Source organism: Poecile atricapillus, chromosome 3 (assembly GCF_030490865.1).
Source record: "Poecile atricapillus isolate bPoeAtr1 chromosome 3, bPoeAtr1.hap1, whole genome shotgun sequence".
In the NCBI taxonomy this organism is placed as follows: Eukaryota; Metazoa; Chordata; class Aves; order Passeriformes; family Paridae; genus Poecile; species Poecile atricapillus.
The window spans coordinates 1,292,842-1,317,471 of NC_081251.1; the positions used below are offsets into that span (position 1 = coordinate 1,292,842).

The window sequence follows — 24,630 nt, forward strand, 5'->3', positions numbered from 1 at the left end:
ACTCCAAAAAAAGCTGTTCAGAGCTAAGCCCGTCAGGAAAGAGACTGGGATTTATGTTGGTTAAAGTTTAAAAAAAATAAAAATTTGGGCATGGAAGACTGAAGGTTTTCCTTCTCTCCTCCTTCCCTGTCCTTAGGGTGGGGAAGGCAGTGGCCATTCCTTCATCCCTGTCTAGGGAAGAGGAGCAGGGAAGTTTCTAGGGAAGTTTGGACAGGGCCCATCACTCCTCAAATCCAGGTTGGGTCAGGACCAAGGAGGGCCTGGCTGTAACCAAGCTGGGAGCTGGGAGCCTTCCCTGGGAAATGGAAGCAGGAGGTAGAACAGCCGCAGCTCCAGGGAGAGCCAAGAACCCCCTCAGAGCCACTCCTAAACTGGAAAAATGTCATGGAATCATTCTGGAACCTAAAGGGGCTCCAGGAGAGCTGGAGAGGGAATGGGGACAAGGGCTGGAGGGCCAGGAGCCAGGGAATGGCTGCCAGTGCCAGAGGGCAGGGCTGGATGGGATTTTGGGCAGGAATTCCTGGCTGGGAGGGTGGGGAGGGGCTGGGCTGGAATTCCCAGAGCAGCTGGGGCTGCCCCTGGATCCCAGGCCAGGCTGGATGGGGCTTGGAGCAACCTGGGATAGTGGAAGGTGATGGAGTTGGACCTGGATGGGATTTCAAATCCCTTCCCACCCAAACCAGTCTGGGATTTGATGTCTCATCTTCCACTTCCTGATTTCCCAGGGATCCACAGGATCCCTCCATGGCGAAGACCCGCTGAAACATCTCCAGCTCTGCTGCAGGAGGACCCAGCTCTGTCCCTGCCTGGGAAACTCTTTCATTTCTTTTACATCAGATCATTCCCACCCAGGAGCGCACAGGGGTCATGGGGCAGCTCATGGACTTGGAATGGCTCCTTGCAGAGGGACCTCACCTGCCCTAGGAGGTCTCCATCCATCCATCCATCCATCCATCCATCCATCCATCCATCCATCCATCATCCATCCATCCATCCATCCATCCATCCATCCATCATCCATCCATCCATCCATCATCCATCATCCATCCATCCATCCATCCATCATCCATCCATCATCCATCCATCCATCATCCATCATCCATCCATCATCCATCCATCATCCATCCATCCATCATCCATCCATCATCCATCCATCCATCACCCATCATCCATCCATCCATCATCCATCATCCATCCATCATCCATCCATCAACCATCCATCCATCATCCATCATCCATCCATCCATCATCTGTCATCCATCCATCATCCATCATCCATCATCCATCCATCATCCATCCATCATCCATCATCCATCCATCATCCATCCATCCATCCATCATCCATCCATCATCCATCATCCATCATCCATCATCCATCCATCCATCCATCATCCATCATCCATCATCCATCATCCATCCATCATCCATCATCCATCCATCCATCCATCCATCATCCATCATCCATCCATCCATCCATCATCCATCCATCATCCATCCATCATCCATCATCCATCCATCCATCATCCATCATCCATCCATCATCCATCCGTCCATCCATCCATCCATCCATCATCCATCCATCATCCATCCATCCATCCATCCATCCATCCATCATCCATCATCTGTCATCCATCCATCCATCATCCGTCATCCATCCATCCTTCATCCATCCATCATCCATCCATCCATCATCCATCCATCATCCATCCATCATCCATCATCCATCCATCATCCATCATCCATCCATCATCCATCCATCCATCATCCATCCATCATCCATCCATCATCCATCCATGGATTCATCCATCCATCCATCATCCATCATCCATCCATCATCCATCCATCCATCATCCATCCATCATCCATCATCCATCATCCATCCATCATCCATCCATCCATCATCCATCCATCATCCATCCATCATCCATCCATCATCCATCCATCATCCATCATCCATCATCCATCCATCATCCGTTATCCATCATCCATCATCCATCATCCATCATCCATCCATCCATCATCCATCATCCATCATCCATCCATCCATCATCCATCCATCCATCCATCATCCATCCATCATCCATCATCCATCCATCCATCCATCATCCATCCATCCATCCATCATCCATCCATCATCCATCATCCATCCATCCATCATCCATCCATCCATCATCCATCCATCCATCCATCCATCATCCATCCATCATCCATCCATCCATCCATCCATCATCCATCCATCATCCATCCATCATCCATCATCCATCATCCATCCATCCATCCATCCATCATCCATCCATCCATCATCCATCCATCCATCCATCATCCATCCATCATCCATCCCAGGTTTCTGTCTCCGTGAGCTGCCCGAGCCAGAGCCCCATCTGCCCATGAAGGACCCACCTCGTCTGCCAGGAACCGCAGCTTCTGCAGGAAGTTCTGCACCAACTTCAGCTTGTCCTTCATGGTGTTCCTCTTGACCTGGGAGCGCAGGGCCGTGGCCTGCTGGGCCATGTTCTCCTGTGGGGACAGCCAGGACATCAGGATGTGGCTTGGACAAAGGAAATCAATCCCACCACGCCGGGGTGGACACCTTCAGACACCTTTTTGTTGACCTTGGCATGGGAGAGCCCTGGAGAGGGCAGAGACAGCTCAGGAGAAGATGTCACCCCAAAGGTGTCACCTGAGCTTGGAGAATTTTGGGGTGGCTTAAGGAAGATGCCTCTCCGGCTGTCACCGAGCACCTGATCCTTGGAACCTCCATGGGAACGCATGGAATTTAACAATTCCTGGCTCTCGAGGATGCAGCTGGCCACTGAAGCTGGTGTCCTTTGCTGTGCCAGCTGGAGAAGCCACCAGCTCCTCGTTCATCTCTCCTGCACATCCTTGGCAAGGAGTGGGGCCACCACCCCCAGACCTCTGTCCCTGGGGCAGCTCTGCTCTGTGGGGCTCCTAAAATCACCCTCAAACTTCTGTCCATGTCTGCTCTGTGGGGTTCCCACAATTGCCCCCAAACCTCTGTCCCTGGGGCAGCTCTGCCCTGCAAGATTCCCAAAATCACCCCCAAATCTCTGTCCCTGGGGTGCTCTGTGGGGTCCCCAAAATCACCCCCAAATTTCTGTCCCTGGGGCAGCTCTGCTCTGCAGGATTCCCAAAATTCCCCTTTCTAGCTCTTCTGTGCTCCTAAATTCTTTCCAGAGCCTGGTGGAGGGGATGCAGGAGAGGTCCCAGTGACACCTGGGGCTTCGGTGAGACCTGAGTGGGCTTTGGGCTCCTCTGCTCAGAATTAAACCCCAAGCCCTCGACCCCCAGGGACTGGAAACCAGAGTGTCCATGGACCAAATTCCAGCCCCTGCTCAGGAATTCTCCTCCACGCTTCCCAAAGCTTCCCTGAACAACCCCGTGCCAGGGCCTGCCCACCCTGCCAGGGAACAATTCCTGCCCAAAATCCCATCCAGCCCTGCCCTCTGGCACTGGGAGCCATTCCCTGGCTCCTGTCCTTCCAGCCCTTGTCCCCCAGTCCCTCTCCAGCTCTCCTGGAGCCCCTTTAGGGATCAGATCCCACTCACCAGCTCCCGCATGCAGGATTTGAGCCTCTCCCGGTCCAGCCTCGTGCGGGACGAGTGATGCTGGTCCTTGTCAGCCAAGGTCAGGAAGCGCCTGCGGGGAAAGGCCGGCCCGGTGATTCCCATGAGAATTCCCAGGGAATTCCCTTCCCAGGGAGGTCTCTGCCAGCCTAGCCTCGTCCCTGGAGGGAAACGCTCTCATTCCCTCCAATCTCCAACAAAACCGTGGACGAGAGGCCGGTTCAGAGTGCGGACTCAGAGTCAGGAAGGGACAGGAGGTGTCATCAGGTGCCACCAGGAGCCACCAGGAGCCACCAGCAGCCACCAGCCTGTGGAGGCCACAGGATTGAGGTTTTCACTGCTGCTTTGGGGTGTTTGGGGTGCAGACGGAAGCACCGTGCTCCAGCCCAAAAGATCCGGCCCCGTGCCAGTGTCATGGAATGTTGTCCCATCATCCCGAGGACAAGGCAGGGTGAGGTGACATTCCCACTCTTCCCACGTGCCACTCACAGGCAGCCGCTGCTCAGCTCCTCCAGGACCCCTCGGAGCCGGCGCTCTGGGTGTGGCTTCTCTGTCTTGATCATCTCCTGCACATCGTTGAGCCCCTCCTCCTGTGGCACCAACAGGGACAGTGTGAGGGGTGGGGGGCTAGGAACCCCCTGATCCAACCCCACACTGAGGGAAACTCCGGCTGCTTCCCTGGACACGGCTGGGGACCCAGCTCTGGGTGCTGGGAATGGCTCTGGTGCCCTCAAGGAATGAGCTGGCCAAGACCCAAACCCTCTTGGAGGGACCTGCCAGGGGGACCTTTCCCAGATCCTGCCCTGGCCCTGCCCATGTGGAGCTCTCCCGAAGGCTCCTTGGGAATGTGCTGAGACTTAATCATGAAACCATGGAATGGTTTGGGTGGGAATCACTGAATTCCAACTCCACTGCCATGGGAAGAGACACCTTCCACTATCCCAGGCTGCTCCAAACCCCATCCCTTGGAGCCTGTGCAGGGCCTCCCCACCCTCACAGAGGAGAATTCCATCCCAATGTCCTGCCCAAATCTCCCCTCTTCCAGTTCATGCACATTCCCCCCTCTCCTGTCCCTCTTGGCTTGTCCCAAGTCCCTCTCCAGCTCTCCCTTTAAGCTCTGGAAGGGGCTCCAAGGTCTCCCTGGAGCTTTTCCTTCCCTGGCTCTGCCACATGAGTGCTTCACCCCTCCAGCCCATGTGACAAAGCCTCCTCACTCCCGTTCCCTTTTGTGGGAGCATCAGGATCTGACCCACAGAATTCCCAAGGAGCTGCTGGAATTCGGTGATTCCTCACTGGGAATTTCCCCCTTTCCAGGTACTGCCTGTCCCTGCTTTGCACCAAGGAGCAGGGAGCCTGGACGTGGCTGTGTCTTGTGCTGGTCCCATGTCCCAGCTGTGTCCCCTCTGTCCCCCCCTGTCCATCCCTGTCCTTCCCTGTCTGTCCCTGACCACCCCTGTCCCTCCCTGTCCCTCCCTGTCCATCCCTGTCCCTCCCTGTCCATCCCTGTCCATCCTTGTCCATCCCTGTCCACCCTGACCATCCTTGTCCCTCCCTGTCCATCCCTGACCATCCCTGTCCCTCCCTGTCCACCCCTGTCACTCCCTGTCCACCCCTGTCCACTCCTGTCCCTCCCTGTCCACCCCTGTCCCTCCCTGTCCACTCCTGTCCATCCCTGTCCCTCCCTGTCCACCCCTGTCCCTCCCTGTCCCTCCCTGTCCACCCCTGTCCACCCCTGTCCACCCCTGACCAGTTTGTCCGCGATCTTGTCCATGATGTTGGCGTTGTAGAGCCGGCGCCGCTGGTCCTGCCACCAGCTCCGGATGTAGATGCAGGGCTTCTTCTCCAGGTAGGGCAGGTGGAAGTAATTCCTGCAAGGGGAGGCAGGAGGGACACTCCGTGGGGTCCTGGCCTCTGGACCCCATCCCGGAGCTCTCCCGGGATGTGCCGTGCTGGGAGAGGGGGTACAGGAGCTCAGGAGCTGCATCCTGGAGAGCAGAGGCTCCGTTTCTCCCGAGGCCATTCCCGGTGCCAGGCCCAGGATGGATGGGCGCAGTGCCCCGTCCCTGGGAATGGCCAAGGCCGGGCTGGACGGGGCTTGGAGCAGCCTGGGACACTGGGATCTGTTGGGGCTGGAACTGGGTGATCTTTAAGGTCCCTTCCCACCCAGGCCATCCTGGGATTCTCCCAGCTGCTCCCACCCCTGTCCAACCTGTCCTTGGAATGGTGACGGCACCGCCAAAGGAAGGGCGATCCACACTCTTGGAGCGCTGGCCATGAGCCGGCATCCACCACCTGGAAAGGGGAATCCTGCTGCACCTGGAATCACCAGGAGTCAAATCCAGCTCTTCCCGGGTATTCCCACCAGGAGATGTCAGCAGAGCCCCGTGGTTGAGCAGGAGGTCCAGCAGAGGCTGGAGATTTTTGGGAAAATGGGGTGGGAGAGGCCCCGAAGCATCAGAACTTCTCATCTCCCCTCAGGATTCAGCTGGACAAGGAGCTGAGGAACAGAGGAGGGAATTCCAGAGGGACTTAACTCTGCTGGATATTCATGGAAGCAGGGAGGGAATTTCAGGGAGACACTTCACTGGATTTTCTTTTCCCAATTTTTTTAATCCGACGGTGAATTCAATTAACGCCGATCTACTGCTAAAACTTGATAGAAATCCACTTGAAGCAAATCTCATAATCTTAAATCCAATTATCTTTCTTATCCCTGTCCTTGGGATGCAAATCCAGGCCTCCCTGGGCACCTCTCGCCAGGCAGAGGATTTGAGCATTATTGTCCCAATCTCCTGCCTGATCCATTCACAGATTTTTTCCAGCAGTTTTTCCATCTGGGATTTCACTGCCCAGGCCACCACTGACCCGTGTCCGCAAGTGCCACACAAGGTGGACACAGTGACCACACAAATCCAGGTGGACACAGTGACCTGTCCATGACCAGGTGGACACAGTGACCACACAAATCCAGGAGGACGCACTGACCTGTCCATGACCAGGTGGACACACTGACCCAGTGCCCAGGAGGACACACTGACCTGTCCATGACCAGGTGGACACAGTGATCACACAAATCCAGGTGGACACAATGACCCAGTGCCCAGGAGGACACATTGACCTGTCCATGACCAGGTGGACACACTGACCACACAAATCCAGGTGGACACAGTGACCTGTCCATGACCAGGTGGACACACTGACCACACAAATCCAGGTGGACACACTGACCCAGTGTCCAGGAGGACGCATTGACCTGTCCATGACCAGGTGGGCACACTGATCACACAAATCCAGGAGGACACACTGACCTGTCCGTGACCAGGTGGACACAGTGACCACACAAATCCCAGTGGATACAGTGATCCAGTGTCCAGGTGGACACACTGACCACACAAATCCAGGTGGACACACTGACCTGTCCATGACCAGGTGGGCACAGTGACCACACAAATCCAGGTGGACACACTGACCCAGTGTCCAGGAGGATGCACTGACCTGTCCATGACCAGGTGGGCACACTGACCACACAAATCCAGGTGGACACAGTGACCTGTCTGTGACCAGGTGGACACACTGACCACACAAATCTGGGTGGACACACTGACCTGTCCGTGACCAGGTGGACACACTGACCCAGTGCCCAGGTGGACACACTGAGCACACAAATCCAGGTGGACACACTGACCTGTCCATGACCAGGTGGACACAGTGACCACACAAATCCAGGTGGATACAGTGATCCAGTGTCCAGGTGGACACACTGACCACACAAATCCAGGAGGACACACTGACCTGTCCATGACCAGGTGGACACAGTGACCCAGTGCCCAGGTGGACACACTGACCTGTCCGTGACCAGAGGCTTCATGGGCTGGGATGAAGAAACGGAGACCAGCTCTCCATCCTCACCACCTTCATCCTCACTGGAATTCTGGAGCAGCTCCGACTCCTCCTCGTCCCCATCCCCTCCCTCCTTCTTCCTCCGCAGGAGGGGTTTGCTGGAGCCATCCACCTGGTTGCCATAGTTACCTCAAGGAAAAAAAAGATGGAATCGGTTCACAGGGTTGGAACTCCCAGCTCTGGGACTGAATTCGGGTTGGCAGAAGTTTTCTCTGCTGGAATCACAGAGAATGTCAGAGTTTGGCTTCCTGGAACCACATCCAGGAGCTGGAAATTAGGGAGAGGTGTCTGTGCCCTGCTGCTGTCCCCTCTCAATCCCTTTGGGAATACATTCCCTCCTGGAGCTGCCGTCTCCGGAGCACAAAGCCAGGATGGGAGAGGGATCGGCTCCCCTGGCCACAGCCCAGCAGGTACAAAATGTGGGATGTGGGGTCCCACATCCCTCCTGCCCACGGAGGAGCCATTCCCCGCTCCCCAGACCTGCTCTAGCAGGGGTTGGAATGAAAAATCGGGAATAAACCCCACTCCCAGCTTCGGGTTCTGATTTTCACAACCCATCACAGTCCCCGAAAAACAACCAACCTATGGTGACCTCAAAGTTAATGGGTTTGTCCCCAATCTTCCTGTCGATCATGGTGGCCTCCAGGAAGGCTCCGAAGAGGAAGAATTCCTCCATCTTCCCGCTGCAGTTCTGCAGGAGAAACAGATCCCAGGGCTGAGGGTCCATCCCTTGGGATGCCATTTCCAAAGGGACCAGGAGGGTTCTGTCTCCCATTTCTTGGCTCGTTGTAGGGAGTGTTTAATCAAAGGTTTCATTTTAATATCTTTTAATTAAAGCTAACCTTGGACTGTGTTGGGACCCATCACCCCTTGCCCAGGAGGGACTCCCAGGGTAATTCAGGAATGCAATTCCTGAGTTCACCCCCACCGAACTGATCAAAACACACAAATCCAGGTGCCTGGATGCTCCCATGGAATCGGAATGGTTCTGTTTCCAGGTGGTTTCATTCCCCCTGGCTGGGAAATCAATGAGATCCTTGGTTTCTGATTGAAACCCATCAGGATATGAGTGGAACAACTGGAATTAGGGGATGAGTCACTGTCCGTGTGTATTTCCCACACGGAGAAGCATCCCTAAGTTCAGGAGCTGACAGAAATCGTGGAATGGCTTGAGTGGGAAGGGACCTTAAAGATCATCTGGTTTCATGGGCAGGGTCATCTTCCTCTATCCCAGGGTGCTCCAAGCCCTGTCCAGCCTGGCCTTGGACACTTCCAGGGATGGATCAGCCACAGCTTCTCTGGGAATGCTGTGCCAGTGCCAGACAAACAATGTCACTGACATTCCCAGCGCTCCTAAGGGAAGTGAGCACTGGAATGATCCTAAAACCTGGAATCCTGCGAGATTTCCTTCCATTGCTCTGTGGGATGCAGAACATCTGGGACAACACTTGAAATCCTCGATTTGTGAGACCAAAGGTAACAATCTGATATTCCCAACACCCCAAACTTCCCCCTGGGATGCTGCGGGGTCATGGGGACATCCGTGGGGTCACTTACGTCAGCCACCGCCGTGGCCTGCTCCACCTGCACCTCGGTGGAGCTGTTGATCTCGGGGTTGGTGGTGTCCAGGATCTCCACGGCCAGGCCCAGCAGGAGCCGGGCGCGGAAGGAGACGCCCTCGCCCAGGCCCTCGTTGAGCTCCTGGTGCTCGTCCATGAGGGTGTAATTCCGGGTGGAGCCGTACATGTTCACCCAGGCGGGGCCAAAGGTGGGCAGGAAACCTGCGGGGACGGAATGGGCAGGTGGGAAGGGGACGGAAAGGGAGAGGGAACGTCTTGGCAGTCATGGTTGGCTCGTGGTCTCTGTGTGGTGGCGCAGGCTGGGATATGCTCTTGCGCATCCATGGAAATGCGGTTGTGCCATCCATGGAGACAATTTTCAGGGAATCCCCGGATCACTGGGGTTGGAAAATCCCTCCCAGCCCATGGAGCCCCAGCTGTGCCTGATCCCCACCTTGTCCCCAGCCCAGAGCTCTGAGTGCCACATCCAGGAATTCCCTGCACACCTCCAGGGATGAGACTCCAGCACCTCCCTGGACAGCCCCTGCCAAGGCCTGAGCTCCCTTTTCAGGCAGAAATTCCTGCTGCTGGCCAAGCTGAGCCTGCCCTGGCCCAGCCAGGGTGAGTGGAAGGATTTAAGTCTTTTACCTCAATCTAATGCCTAATGCATTTGCAGATTTTTCCAGCAGTTTTTTCCATCGGATCCCACCACTGCCAAGGCCACCAACCCATGTCCCCAAGTGCACCATCCAAATGGCTTTTAAATCCCTCCAGGGATGGAAACTCTACCCGTGCCAGGGATGAACAGCTACTTCCAGGAAGGAGTTTTCCTAAAATCCAACCTGACCCTCCCCTGTTCCCTCTCATCCTGTCCCTGCTCCCCCTCAGCTGCCCCCTCCTTTCAGGAAGTTGTGCAGAACCCAAAGCTCCCCCCGGAGCCTCCTGGGTTTTTATTTCCGGGGAAATTTACATGGAGGCAGTGATGGGAACTGGGCAGGTCTTCAGCAATTCCCCATTTCGAGGGCTGGGGAAGGAGAACCCCCCGTTAGCCCCTTTCCAGTCCCATGTCTGGTTTCCCGTCTTTGCCCACGTGTGGGAATGGGGAGCCTGAAAAACGCTCATCCCATCCGTGGAATCTTCGGAAGAGCAAATTGTTCTGGGGTGTCTTTGCTTTTAGGCATTGGCTGAGGGTCCTGTGATGGGTCTTGGTTTTCAGGGTGTTGGTCCAGGAACCTCTCACATTTCAGGACATCAGGGTCTCTCCAGATGAGCACCAAGGAATTCCAGGGGTGGGGAGGAGCCTGGAAAACTTTGTGAGCTCTGCCAAAGGAATGCCCCCACTTCAACTTTACCTTTGTCCCCTTCATTGGAGATCTTCCTCAGATCGATGAAATGGGTCCCGATGGCCACGTCGTTGACCTTGTCCGAGTCCCGGATCTGGACCTTGATCCGTTTGCACAGTGGGGGAAACATCTCTGTGAAGATGATTTGCTCATTCCAGAGGGGCTCGTAGCTGCTCTTTTGTATGGATGTCTTTCCCTGGGAATTGAGAAGAGATGGATATCAGACAAGGCTTGGATCTTCCAAACTATCCCTCGCCACCTGAGCTGCTCCCTTCCAGCCATTCCTGAGTAAGGAATTCCCTTCCTCAACTGGAGAGGGATCAAACCCATCCTGGAGAGTGAAAACAAGGTGATGCCACGCCCATCCCAATGTGGCAGGTGACAACACGCCCATTTTGATATGCCAGGTGACACCACACCCATCTTAATGCGCCAGGTGACACCATGCCCATCCCAATGTTCCAGGTGATGCCACGCCCATCCTGATGAGCCAGGTGACACCATGCCCATCTCCATGTGATGCCACGCCCATCCCGATGCACCAGGTGACACCACGCCCATCCCGATGCACCAGGTGACACCACACCACACCCATCCTGATGTGCCAGGTGACACCACGCCCATCCCGATGTGCCAGGTGACACCACACCACACCCATCCTGATGTGGCAGGTGACACCACACCCATCTTGATATGCCAGGTGACACCACACAACGCCCATCCTGATGTGCCAGGTGACACCACGCCCATCACAATGTGCCAGATGACACCATACCTATCCCCATGTGACACCACACCCATCCCGACGTGCCATGTGACACCGCACCTATCTCAATGTGCCATGTGACACCACACCTATCTCAATGTGCCAGGTGACACCACACCTATCTCAATGTGCCATGTGACACCACACCCAACCTGATATGCCAGGTGACACCACACTCATCCCAATGTGCCAGGTGATACCACACCACACCCATCCTGATGTGCCAGGTGACACCACACCCATCCTGATGTGCCATGTGACACCACACCCATCTCAATGTGGCAGGTGACACCACACCCATTTTGATGTGCCATGTGACACCACGCCCATCCAGATGTGCCAGGTGACACCACACCACACCCATCTCAATGTGGCAGGTGACACCACACCCATTTTGATGTGCCAGGTGACACCACACAACACCCATCCCGATGTGCCAGGTGACACCACGCCCATCCTGACTTGTGCAAGGATGACCGAGACCATCTCTGACCTCCTGGTGGCCCTGCTGGTGTCACCTCCCGTGTCACCTCCTGTGGCCACCCTGGGACCTGCCCGCTCACCTTCTGCCCCGCGAAGGCCACCTGCACGTAGGGGTCCACCAGGTCCTTGTTCTCCCCGATGAGGGCCTTCTTGACGTTGGCCATGATGCTGGTGTTCATCCGCGGCAGCCCCTCGGCACGGTAGATCTTGATGTAGAACCGAGCCCACTGCCGCTCCGGGGGGACCCCGTCTGGGAGCAGGAGGTTCCTGGAACGTCAGGGGATGGAGCTGGGAACAGCTGCTGGGGTGGGGTGGCCAGGGAAGACTGAAGGTTGGATGGGATGATCTCAGATGATCTTTTCCAACCTTTGAGATCCCACAAAAGAGAAGGTGCTCCATTTTCTGAGCTCCTTCCACTTCCACTGCATTCCACAGAAACGGAATGAGTGGGATCCGGGAAGAGTTGTTTGTTCCTTATCAAGGGGAGCTGGGAGGGGATGATTTTGGGGATGAAATCAGCTCTTTCCATTTGGGTTTTTTGATATGTGGCTTTCCTCTGCAGGAAGAGATGAGCCCATGGGGATGCTGTGGACAAAATATTCCTAGGGGAATTCTAGGAATTCTTGGAGTTGTGCGTGTCTGGTGGAAGGTGTCCCTGCCCATGGCAGGAGGGTGGGTGGGAACAAGGTGATCTTGAAGATCCCTTCCAAAACAAACCATTCCAGGATTTTAGGGACAAGTAGGAGAACATCACAACTACAGCGTGGAATGAAGCCCAAAGTACTGGAGGTGGCTCCTCAAACCCCAGCAAGTGAGGAGGGCTCTGCTGGTGGTTTCTGACTGGATGGACTCAATCCCAGAGGTGTTTTCCAACCTAAACCATTCCATGATTCCATGTGGGGATGTGCCTGAGTGGCCGATTTGAAATGGAGATATTTAGCTGGAAAAGTTTTGGGGTTGGAATCAAGCCTTAAATCTCCGGATTTCTGTTCCGTGACCTTTGGGATGTTCTGGGATGCAGAACATCTGGGACTGTCCACAGCCTGGGAAACCTCATCCAGACTTCCCTGCTCTGCCTTGGATTATGAGATCCCATCCCATCTTCCCACCCCGAGCCCATCAGGAGCACCAGGTAAAGACTGGGGACATCAGGCTGGGTGACACCAGTAGAGTTCCACCAGCAGCAGATGGTCTGACCCCACAGGAAGGACAGCTGTGTGCTGGAGATCACCTGGAACTGCACCCAGACCATGCATTCCCTCTCAGGAAAGCCCCGGATCGGTCCCTCTGCTCTCACGGCTCGGCGTTTGCCACCAGCCCCGGGTTTGGATCCTGCTATCCCACCCAAGGGAAAGAGAAGTGGAAAGCCATTCCCGAGGGAGCCGGGGAGAAGCGGATCCCAGCAGGTCCCTACCCCTCGATGTCATCCTCGTCCGTCTCGTTGGCCTTGTGCGGGGTCTTGATGTTGTCCCCTTTGCCCACCACGGCGATGTCACACTTGAGGTAGCCCTTGAGGCTGGCCGTGAGGTCCTCGGGGTCGGACAGGATGGCCCATTTGTGGTAGAACTGGTGCTCTGCAACCCAGGGGACAAGAGAGACCTTTGTCACCACCAGACACGGCCAACGCCACCAGCACACGGCCTTGCAAGGCGTGGGACCTGCCCTGAGCGTGAGGGATCCCAACAAACCCCTGGGAAATTTGTTTTCCAGTGGGTCTCTGGTGAGATTGAAGGTGGAGAAACCCCGGGATAAACCGGAGGGATTGAAGGTGGAGAAACCCCGGGATAAACCGGAGGGATTGAAGGTGGAGAAACCCCGGGATAAACCGGAGGGATTGAAGGTGGAGAAACCCCGGGATAAACCGGAGGGATTGAAGGTGGAGAAACCCCGGGATAAACCGGAGGGATTGAAGGCCGTGTGGATGTGGCACTTGGGGACACCTCAGTGGTGGCCCTGGCAGTGCTGGGGATGGTTGGACTCCATGATCAGCAGCTCTAATCCACCCCTCTCCCTTTTCCTGGTGCGTTCCTGGCTCGGATGAAATGCAGGCAAAGGATCCAGCCCTGGAAATTCCTGCCTGGAATGTTGATGTCCTGCCTGGGAATGTCACCTGGGGCTTCTTCCTTGGCAGGGCAGGGGTGGAGGCCAGCGCGCCCAGGAGGGATCTCAGTGACACCCGGGAGAGCTGGAGAAGAGCTGGATCCAGGGAATCCTCGGAGCTGCTTCCCGAGGCTACAGGGGCTCAAGGAGAGCTGGGATTTGGGAAAGGGCTGGAGGGCCAGGAGCCAGGGAATGGCTTCCCACTGGGAAAGCAGAGCTTGGGCTGGGATCTTGGGGAGGAATTTCTGGCTGGGAGGGTGGGGAGCTCCTCTGGAATTCCCAGAGCAGCTGTGGCTGCCCCTGGATCCCTGGCAGTGTCCAAGGCCAGGCTGGACAGAGGCTGGAGTTCTCTGGGATAGTGGGAATGCCCATGGCAGGGGTGGAATTAAATTATCTTTAAAGTCCCACCACTCCCAAACCGTCCCGTGATTCCATGATTCCAGGATGGGATACAGACCCTGGTCCAGAGGAGCTGGGTGCTCTTTTCTGAGCTACGAGTGAGTCCAGGGAACTTGTTTATACCTTGGGAAAGCATTTTCCAAGGAAACCAGCCCCTGCCTGACTCCTTTTCCAGGAATTTCACCCCACTGAGCCGGCGCAGACTCTGCCCGGGAGTTTTGTTGTTATAAACAGCACTCGCTCACCAGGCTGGGTATAAACAGTCCCAACATCCATCTTGAAGGACCCCACCAACGTCCCGCTCCGCAGGAGGTTCTTGGAGTGGATCACCTGGGAATCAAGAGGGGAAAACAACTCAGGAATTTTCCCAGGAAAATTTCCTGGAAAATTCCCTGGGAGCCAAAAAGCCATTCCAGAGGTCTTCGCTGCCGGATGGGAAAGGAGCTGAGGAGTTTTCCTTGGTCTGGGGAGGATTCTGAGGACACCAAGAGGCCCAGTGGGTTTGGCAGCCCCTGATTGGTGGAATTGTTGGGAAGTTTATATTTGGAATGAACAAAAAAAATGCAAAGAAATGAATTTTTGGAGCAAAATCCCTTTTCCAGCCTCTACAGCAGCAAACGCTGGGATATTTAACTGAGGGAAGAGCCTTTAGAATGCTCGGAATTTGAGGAAATCTGGGAGGAATCGCAGAGCCAGTTGGCACCAGGATGGATGTGGATGGTCCTAATTAATGTTCCCTAATTGGGCAGGGGATCTGGAAATCTTCTCCAGGTTTTGGGTGGACTGAAATCTCAACTTTGCTCTCAGAATTCCCAGCTCTGATGGCCCAGGAATTTCCCTGGCAGGCTCAGGAAGGTCTTTCTTCTCCACAGGAATAAATGAATTCCAAGGTTTTGTTCTGCCTGGCTCCGGAATGCCAGAGATCACCCACGGAGGGACACAGGGAGAGCAGGAGCTGTGCAGAACCAGGAGTGAAGGTTGGAACAGAAAAAATGGGATTCGGGGGTTCTGCAGAAAAGAATTCCTGTTGGGAATCTCTCATCAAGGACCTTAAATCCGCCCCAAAATTGGGCTGCTTGCTTCCAGAGCCCCCCAGACAGGACAAGGACGAGGCCATCGGGGACACTTACGGAGAGCTTGATGATCTTGTCGAACATGACATCTGGGGGGACGTGGAAATCGAAGACGAAATACTGGAAGGGAAAGAGGAATGCTGAGGGGTGGGATCCCTCGGGATTGGGAACCACCCCCGGAGAAGCTGCGGCTGCCTGGGGGAGCTCCTGCAGCCCCTGGCCCAGCCGGGATGCGTCCCTGGGACCACATGGATCGCTGATCCCCCGCTGAGCGTGGGGAGCCAGCGGAAGCGCAGATTTCTTGGAAAACCCGGGAATCATCCATCAGAAAATCCTAGAGGGCGAAGGCTTCGTTCCTCCTGCGTGCTTTGAGATTTCACCTCGTTCCAACAGGAATTTCACCCCCCCAAAAAAAACCCCCACGGATAAGAGAGAAATCAGCGGATCGAGGGCGGAGTTGCCCGGAGGAGTTGGAGCGGCACCGGGGCCGGACCCACCTCGTTGTAGTACGGACAATTGGTGGATTCCTTCATGGACGTGTATTTCTTCTCCTCGCCCACCTCCACGCACACCACGGGGTCCATGTTGAGCCCCACCAGCTGCCGGGCCTCGATGATGGTGACGCTGACCTGGGGAGAGGAATTCCCAAAATTCCGCGTCCCGGGAGCAGCTCCAGGCTGCCTTCACCCATCCCCCCCCACCTCTGACCGGGGGGAATTCCCAGTGCAATTCCCACTGGGACACAGAGGAGGAGGAGGAGGGGCTGGCAGGGTGTGGGATGCAGGAGATCCCAGGAATCCCCGGATGTTCCAGCCCCAGGGTACGGTGCTTTCACACAACGTGGAAAATCCAATGGATTTAAGCAAGCTGTGGGATCAGAGGGAGCCATCCCACTGGTTTCACTTCTGCTGGAAAACACAACGGGATCATGATGGGAATTGGGAGGGACCTTACAGCTCATTCCATTCCACTCCCTGCCAGGGGCAGGCACACATCCTGCTATCCCAGGTTGCTCCGGGGAGAAATTCCATGGAGACAACCTCCAGGAGAGCCTAATTTGGGCTTAGTTTGGGCTCTCTGGGTTTCACATGCTGGACAGCAAACCCACTCAATTACTTCATCCCGAGTTTACGGCTCCATCAGTGAAATTCCAGCTCTTGGGATGTCCTGGTCCCAAGCCGAGTGAGTTGAGACCTTCCCTGGGAACTCGGTCCCTGCAAACGATGTCCCCAAGCCCAGGTTGTGACCCTGAGGGTGCAGGTTGGTGTCACCTACCTGGTAATCCATGGGCCTCCCGGCACTCGGCTCCATCCTGATGTCCGGCTTGGACCTTGGGAGAGGCGGGAGAAACCCTCGGTCAAGCCACGGATGGAATTCATGGAATCATGGGATGGTTTGGGTAGGAAAAAGATCATCCAGAGCCTGACACCTACCACCATCCCAGGCTGCTCCTGTCCAGCCTGGCCTGGGACCCTTCCAGAGATGGATCAGCCACAGCTTCTCTGGGAATTCCATCCCAGACCCTCCCGGGGAGCAATTCCTTCCCAATATCCCATCCATCCCTGCCCTCTGGCAGTGGGGAGCCATTCCCTGTGTCCTGCCCCGCCAGGTCCTTGTCCCAAACCCCTCTCACTACGAGAGCAGGGTCACCCTCAACGCTCCTTCAGCCCTGGGAGGCTCCACAGAACCCTGATGATCATTGCTGCAGGTCAGATATTCCAAAAAAAACCAGCCCAGCGACTCCAGGGGACAACGATTTCCAACATTCCCCGTGTCAGGGAATTTTTGGGATGTCTGTCCTCACCTCCCGCTGGCACAATCCTTGGATCTCACCTTTTGTTGGAGACATTGGTGGTGACAGCGGTGACAGAGGCCAGGGAGATGGTGTCTGGCTCCAGGCCTGCTCCGTATCTCATGGCCTTTCTATCCAGGTCTTCTGTTTCCAGGACAGCCGGATCGTCTGCGAGAAGGGGACAAAGGAATGGCTCCGGTTTGAATTTCCATCAGTGAATAATTCAAGGCTGAGAGAAAGGAAACCAATCCATGCCCTCGGCCGGGAAGACAGAAACAATGGGAACCGGGTCGGGTCTCGGACAAGCTGCTCGGAGAAGGGGTTATCAAAGAGATGTCATGGAATTCCATCCGGGCAGGATTACTGCGGAGGGTTTTGGGAAGGAAAAATAAGGAATAATGACAAGGCCCTGAATTCAGGGGGTGAGAGAGAATTTGAGCTGGAGATCTGAGGAGCACAAGAGGTGCTGCAAAGACAAACAATTCCTTGGCTTGGAAGAGAGAGGGGTGAAAAAATGGGAGAAATGGGTCGTTCCCAACAGGAAATACTGCAGGAGCGCAGATCCCACCGGCACATCCCCACGCCTGGGTTCCTGTTGGAAGGAGTTGCTGGAATGTTCCTTTCCTGAGGGAAAGAGTGTCCTTGACTCAGCCAGGAGGTTGAGACTGAGCCAGAGTCACAGGAGCTGGGAATTGCTGCCTCCAGCTCTGGGATCCTCGGCATAGGATGGTCACGGAGCGGCTGGAGCTGCTCCAGAGGCGACCACGGAGCCCCTCTGCCATGGAGCCAGGCTGGAAGAGCTGGGGGTGCTCACCTGGAGAAGGATCCAGGGAATCCTTGGAGCCCCTTCCAGGACCCAAAGGGGCTCCAGGAGAGCTGGAGAGGGACTGGGGCCAAGGGCTGAAGGGGAAGGACACAGGGAATGGCTCCCACTGGAAAAAGGGAGATTGGGGTGGGATCTTGGGAAGGAATTCCAGCCTGGCAAGGTGTGGAGGGGCTGGGCTGGAATTCCCAGAGCAGCTGTGGTTGCTCCAAGGCCAGGCTGGTCCTGATCTAACCCAAAGGAGGAGTCTGGGTGGGAGGGGGAAGCACCCATGGAACATTGGGAATGCTGGCTTGGCCAGCGGGTCCAGGACATCCACCCATCCCTTATTCAGCGGCCGAGGGTCGGAATCACAATCCCAGCCCAGGGAAGGTGTGGGACAGCTGGAAGTTCCTGGGAAGAGTGGGATCAGGAGCCTCCCGGCCATGCAGACACCACACAGTGACCATTCCATGCCCACGGATAAATCCAGCCTGTGGAAACACTTCCAGAGCACCAATTGCTCTGTTCCTGCCTTTGCATCCCAGATGTTTTCCCACTGTCCTGCTGGGAGCTTTCAGCACGAGGGGAACACCCAGGGTCTGGGAAGAGCACCCAGGTTTCCATGCCAGCATCCCAGGCAAAATTCCCTTTTCCTGTCCTCAAACCTGGCTGGAAAAGATGGGAAGTTTTTCCCAGAACCACGACCCAGACCGAGGCTTTTCCCGGCCTGTAGACGCGCATTCCTGCTTTTCCTTGCAGTGGAAAACTGATCCTGGGGTCTGAATGGAAAGAGCAGTGAATTTCCAATCGCTGCCCTCTCCTGCTTTTCCAGAGGTATCCAATTCCAGCCCCAGCCAGGGAACAGCCAGCCCTTCCTCTCCCACTTCCAGGAATCCACCATCATTCCATGAGCGTACCTTGCTTCCGATGCTCATCCTTGGACGGACGAGTCTTCCCAAGCTTCATGGCTGAAAAAACTCCTTTTCCAGCTCTGGGTGAAGAGAGGGAGAACAAGAATTCCCATTAATTCCTGTGCTTTAGTGTTTTCCAGGACGTGGGAGGCGGGGCAGGTTTTTTCCAGAAGGAGAAGAGGAAACATCAGCTGAAAAGAAGGAAATATTCCACAGGCAGAGTCAGGAGAGCAGTGGGATTCACAGCCCTGGAATCTTGGATCCCATTTTTTTCTCTGGGAATGCCTCGGTTTGGGATAACTCTGCTTCACCATGAGCAGAATCCCTGCTGGGAGTCCTGGTTGTGTTCCCACTCCTCATCTCTCCCACCCAGTTCATGGAATTTCTTTCCGAGACACCGGAAAATGAAACGACTGAAAATTAAACACCCTAAAATTCAAACACTCTAAAATTCAGACACCCCAAAATTCAGACACCCCAAAATTCAGACACCCCAAAATTCAGAGACCCAAAAATTCAGAGACCCAAAAATTCACACCCAAAAATTCACACCCAAGAATTTGGATACCAAAAAATTCAGACACCCTAAAATTCAGACACCCCAAAATTCAGACACCCAAAATTCAGACACCCAAAAATTCAAACACCCAAAAATTCAAACACCCAAAAATTCAAACACCCAAAAATTCAAACACCTCAAAATTCAGACACACAAAATTCAGAAACCCAAAAATTCGGACACCCCAAAATTCAAACAACACCCAAAATTCAGACACCCCAAAATTCAAACACCCCAAAATTCAAACAACACCCAAAATCCAAACACCCCAAAATTCAAGTACTCCAAAATTCAAACACCCAAAAATTGAGCTACCTGAAATTCAAACACCACAAAATTTAAACACCCCAAACTTGCCCCACCCCTGAAAGGGGAATGTTTTTAATTGGAGATTAATTTAATTGGAGATTTAATTTTAATACATTTTAATTTCTAATTCCCATCAGTGGGAGTGCAGGAACCTTTCCCAGTTTGCTGGAGATGTTCTTGGGGCAGCTTGGATGTAACGGGGGCTCCGGTCTGGACCTCAGCTCCAAACTGGGAGCTCAGCTCCAAACTGGGACCTCAGCTCCAGTCAGGACCTCAGCTCCAAACTGGGACCTCAGCTCCAAACTGGGACCTCAGCTTCAAACTGGGACCTCAGCTCCAAACTGGGACCTCACTTCCAAACTGGGACCTCAGCTCCAAACTGGGACCTCAGCTCCAAACTGGGACCTCACTTCCAAACTGGGACCTCAGCTCCAAACTGGGACCTCAGCTCCAAACTGGGACCTCACTTCCAACCAGGACCTCAGCTCCAGCCAGGATTTCAGCTCCAAACTGGGACCTCCCCTCCAAACTGGGACCTCAGCTCCAAACTGGGACCTCCCCTCCAAACTGGGACCTCCCCTCCAAACTGGGACCTCCCCTCCAAACTGGGACCTCCCCTCCAAACTGGGACCTCAGCTTCAAACTGGGACCTCAGCTCCAAACTGGGACCTCAGCTCCAAACTGGGACCTCAGCTCCAAACTGGGACCTCCCCTCCAAACTGGGACCTCACTTCCAAACTGGGACCTCAGCTCCAAACTGGGACCTCAGCTCCAGTCAGGACCTCACTTCCAAACTGGGACCTCAGCTCCAAACTGGGACCTCAGCTCCAAACTGGGACCTCAGCTCCAAACTGGGACCTCACTTCCAACCAGGACCTCAGCTCCAGCCAGGATTTCAGCTCCAAACTGGGACCTCCCCTCCAAACTGGGACCTCAGCTCCAAACTGGGACCTCAGCTTCAAACTGGGACCTCAGCTCCAAACTGGGACCTCAGCTCCAAACTGGGACCTCCCCTCCAAACTGGGACCTCACTTCCAAACTGGGACCTCAGCTCCAAACTGGGACCTCAGCTCCAAACTGGGACCTCACCTCCAACCATGACCTGACCTCCAGCCAGGACATCACCTCCAGTCTGGACCTCACCTCCAAACTGGGACCTCACCTCTCACCAGGACCTCACGTCCAACCAGGACCTCACCTCCTGCGAGGACCTCATCTCCAACCATGACATCACCTCCAGCCAGGACCTCACCTCTCACCAGAACCTCACCTCCAGCCAGGACCTCACCTTCAGTCTGGACCTGACCTCCAAACTGGGATCTCCCAACCAGGACCTCACCTCCAGCCAGGACCTCACTTCTCACCAGGACCTCACCTCTCACCGGGACCTCACCTCCAACCACGACATGACCTCCAACCAGGACATGACCTCCAGCCATGACCTCAGCTCCAACCAGGACCTCACCTCCAACCAGGACCTCACCTCCAACCAGGACCTCACCTCCAGTCTGGACCTGACCTCCAAACTGGGACCTCCCAACCAGGACCTCACCTCCAGCCGGCTGCCAGGGGATCCAGGGGATTCAGAGCTCCTGGATTCTGCAGGACTGGGATGTGCTGCCCACAACCATGGGATTTCCCAGTCCCACCTCTGGATCGGGCCAAAGGGTCAAGTTTTACCCTTGGGAATTTTTTCCCAAGGCCAAAGAAACCCTGGAATTGCAGCCATGGTGCATCCTGGTTGGAAATAACCCCTGGAATTCTGCAGAGAGAGCCGGAGCAAGCGGGGAGAAAATTAAGGAGAATGGGAAATTAACGTATCTGAGGGAGGAGAATCCAATTGGGATAAGATCCAGGAATTATTTAAACCTGAGACTAAAGCAACACTCTGGCCTCTGGGAGCTGTGATTTATTCCCAGGATGCTCCAGGATGGTGCAGTTTTCCATGGAGAAAAGGCAGGGATGAGGATTCTGGATCTGTAACCCCACCAGGAAGCACCCAGGGGATGGGACCCTTGGGAGCTCTTCTCAAACTTATTTACTTAATGAATTAATTTTATTTAATGAGGAAATGTTGGAATCACGGCTCAGGCTCTGGAATTCTGCTCCCAGACCGCTCTCTCTGCCATGGAGATTCCTTCCAGCCACACCTCCAAGCTGGTTGGATTACATTCCTATCTTTTCCATGAAATTCTTAAAATTTGAGAGCAAAAAAATCCCTCCAGTCCCAGAGCTGCCATTTGCTCGTGGATGCTCAGGGATAAAATCCCTGTCCCGGGAATTTCTGAGGCTCCATGGGAAGGAAAGCCAAAGTGAGGAGCAGCTGGAGATGGACTCCGCAGGGAAAACCCCGTCAGGGTCCTCTCCCAGCGACCAAATCCATGGACAGCCAGGATTCGGATCCCTCAGATCAGAAAATCTGGGATTAAGCACCTGATCCAATCCAGAATCCAGGAATGTGTGCTGAGACCCATCCCAACCCAGCCCCTTCCCGAGGGATCCGTGTGGGAGCCGGGATCACGCCTCTCGTCCCTGCTGGAGCGAGGACGCAGGGAAGGAATTGGGATCCGCAGCTCCAGGGGTTCCTAAAGGACCTGGAGATGGGGAAAAGCCTCTGGAAAATCCACAGGGTGAGGTGGATGGGAGGGAAAAATCCAGAGGGCTCCAGGTGCCTCCATGGAACAGAATTCCAGGTGCTGCATCCGTGCCCATCCTGGCTTGGGAAGGGAATGGGAGGGAATAACGGAGTTTGGAGGGTGATGGAGGAAGGGAAAAAACAGAAAACAGAAACAGAAAAGGGGGAAAGAAGAGAGAAAGAGGAAAAAAAAAGGGAAAAAGAAGAGGGGGGAAAAAGGGGGGAAAGGGTTAAAACAAAAAAGGGAAAATAAAGAAAAATTGGGAAAAGCAACAAAAAAGAGAAAAAGAGGAAAAAGGGGAAATAAGGAAAAGAGGGGGGAAAAGGAAAAAAGGGGAAAAGGTAAAATGAGGAGAGAGAAAAGGAAAAAGAAAATGGAAAAATGGAGGGGAAAATTGGGAAGAAAAGAAACGGGGGGAAAAATGGGAGGGAACAGGGAGGGAAAAATGGAGAGGGAAAAATGGAGAGGGGAAAATAGGGATGGAGGAATGAGGGGGGAAAAATAGAAAAGAAAAAGGGAAAACCAGAAAAATTTAGGAAAAAGCCCTAGGAGGAATAAGCAGGGAAAAAAAAGAAAAAAAAGGGGGGAAAAAAATGTGGAGGGAAAATAAAATGTGAGGAGGGAAAACACCTGAGGGAAGAGCAGGGGGAAAATAGAAAAAAAAAAAAAAAAGGAAAAATTGACAGGAAAATTTGGGAAAGAAACCCCAGGAGGAATCAGCAGGGAATAAAAAAAAATGGGGAAAAAATAGAGGAAAGAAAAAATGTGGGCAAAGAAAACTGCTGGGATAAAAATAAAAGTGCTGAGGATAAAGCGGGGAAAAAACTCCAAAGGAGAAAAAAGCACCAGGGAAAAATAAGGGGAGGAGAAAAGGGGGAAAAAAAAACAACAGGAAAAATAAGGGGAGGAAAAAAAGAATAAGAGATAAAAAAGAGACAAAGGAATAAATTCTGGAGCAGCGGATTTTGGTGGATTTTGGCAGATTTTGGTGGATTTTGGTGGATTTTGGCAGGTGCTGGGAAGAAGGGAAGGAGCAGGATGAAGATGGAGCCATCCCAAATGTTCTGGAGCAGCTTCCCAGTGGCTCGTCCCGATTCCCAACCCCTTCCCAATCCCCACCCGTCCCTTTCCCAAGCCGGGTGAGCCCTGCCCAATCCCAAACGCCTCCCCCTTCCCATCCCGGCTTCTACCTTCACCCGGCCCTGCAGGAGAAGGTTCTGGAAGAGCTGAGGCGGGAATGGCGGAGCCTCTATGGTGGCACATCCATTCCAGCGCCGGAGGGGACGGAGCAGGGATCGGGGATCCCTCCGAGCTTCCTCCGTGGGCACAGTGGGGGTTTTGTGGGATCTTCCCGATCCCTCCGCTGCTCCCGCCACGCTCCCGACGGCGCCGGTGGGAAGCCGGGGCTGGCGGAGAGCTGACACCGTCTCCACATGAATATTCCATGAGGATCCGCGGAGCTGCGGAACCTGAGCTGCCGCCACCGCGCCGAGAGCCCTCCTAGGCCAGGACCCGTCCTTCTCCCGCTTTCCCGGAGAACCGGGGCTCCGGAGGAGCCACTGCCGCTCCATCGCTTCCCACCTGGCTTCCGGCAAGTTTGGGGTGGAGGACGGAACATCCTGATACTGATCCCAAGTCGGGATGAATTCCCAACAAATCCCAACATCTTGGACACCAGAGACTCCACCCGGCCTCTGGAAGTGCTCTTCCCATGGATTTTCTGGGATTGAGCATGGCTCATCTCCCATTCCACAAACCCTGCTGCTGCTCCTCTTGGCTTTGTCCTTTAGGATTTCACCTGTGGGGTTCTCCACAATCCACAGGGATTCTGGATCCACTGCAGGGAGCTGGGAGCAGCCTCTCTCCTGGCCAGCTTCCAGATGAAGATCCCATTCCTGGTGAATTATCCATGGATGAAAGTACGCTCTAATCACTGCCTTTTACTGGGAGCTGGGAGCAGGGAACGGCATTCCCGTGGCTCGTTTCCTTGCAGGAATTCCACCTGTCAGGAATTCTTCCAGTTCTTCCAGGGGACAGATCCCTCTGCCGGGTTCATCCTACACCCACCACCCTTGGGAAGATCCCGACCCTCAATCCCTCTGTGCCTCTTCCCGGAGCTGGGAGATCTCTTCCCGTTTTTCCTGACTCTGCCCTCTCCCTGAGGACATTTCCCTCCTTCTCCATCTCATCTCCACCTCCTGCTTGATCCCATTATTTGGGAGGGTCCATCCGTGGACGGACGTGCCGTGAATTGATCCTTAAACCACAAAACAAGGAACAGGAGCCGGGAGGGACCTCTCGGATGGTTCCCAGGGGTGATTCCAGGATCATTCCCTGAAGCTGAGTTTAAATTTGAGCCAGAGGATCTGGCTCCCGGGGGAACAGCCCCTGGTATCCATGAAAATAGCTGG

At 54.5% G+C, this 24,630-nt stretch overlaps 1 protein-coding gene across 1 annotated transcript in view; it reads right to left on the reverse strand.

The window, feature by feature from the left end:
- The window catches only part of OTOF (otoferlin), an 87,451-nt gene that overhangs the window by 26,342 nt on the left and 36,479 nt on the right, over positions 1–24,630 (reverse strand). The window contains 16 exon segments of the mRNA XM_058836538.1: positions 2,401–2,517; positions 3,567–3,657; positions 4,074–4,174; positions 5,332–5,452; positions 7,430–7,613; positions 8,067–8,175; positions 9,042–9,265; positions 10,396–10,582; positions 11,716–11,902; positions 13,050–13,209; positions 14,380–14,464; positions 15,265–15,327; positions 15,705–15,836; positions 16,483–16,537; positions 17,041–17,167; positions 18,722–18,795. Coding sequence (XP_058692521.1) covers positions 2,401–2,517; positions 3,567–3,657; positions 4,074–4,174; positions 5,332–5,452; positions 7,430–7,613; positions 8,067–8,175; positions 9,042–9,265; positions 10,396–10,582; positions 11,716–11,902; positions 13,050–13,209; positions 14,380–14,464; positions 15,265–15,327; positions 15,705–15,836; positions 16,483–16,537; positions 17,041–17,167; positions 18,722–18,795 — 2,017 coding nt within the window.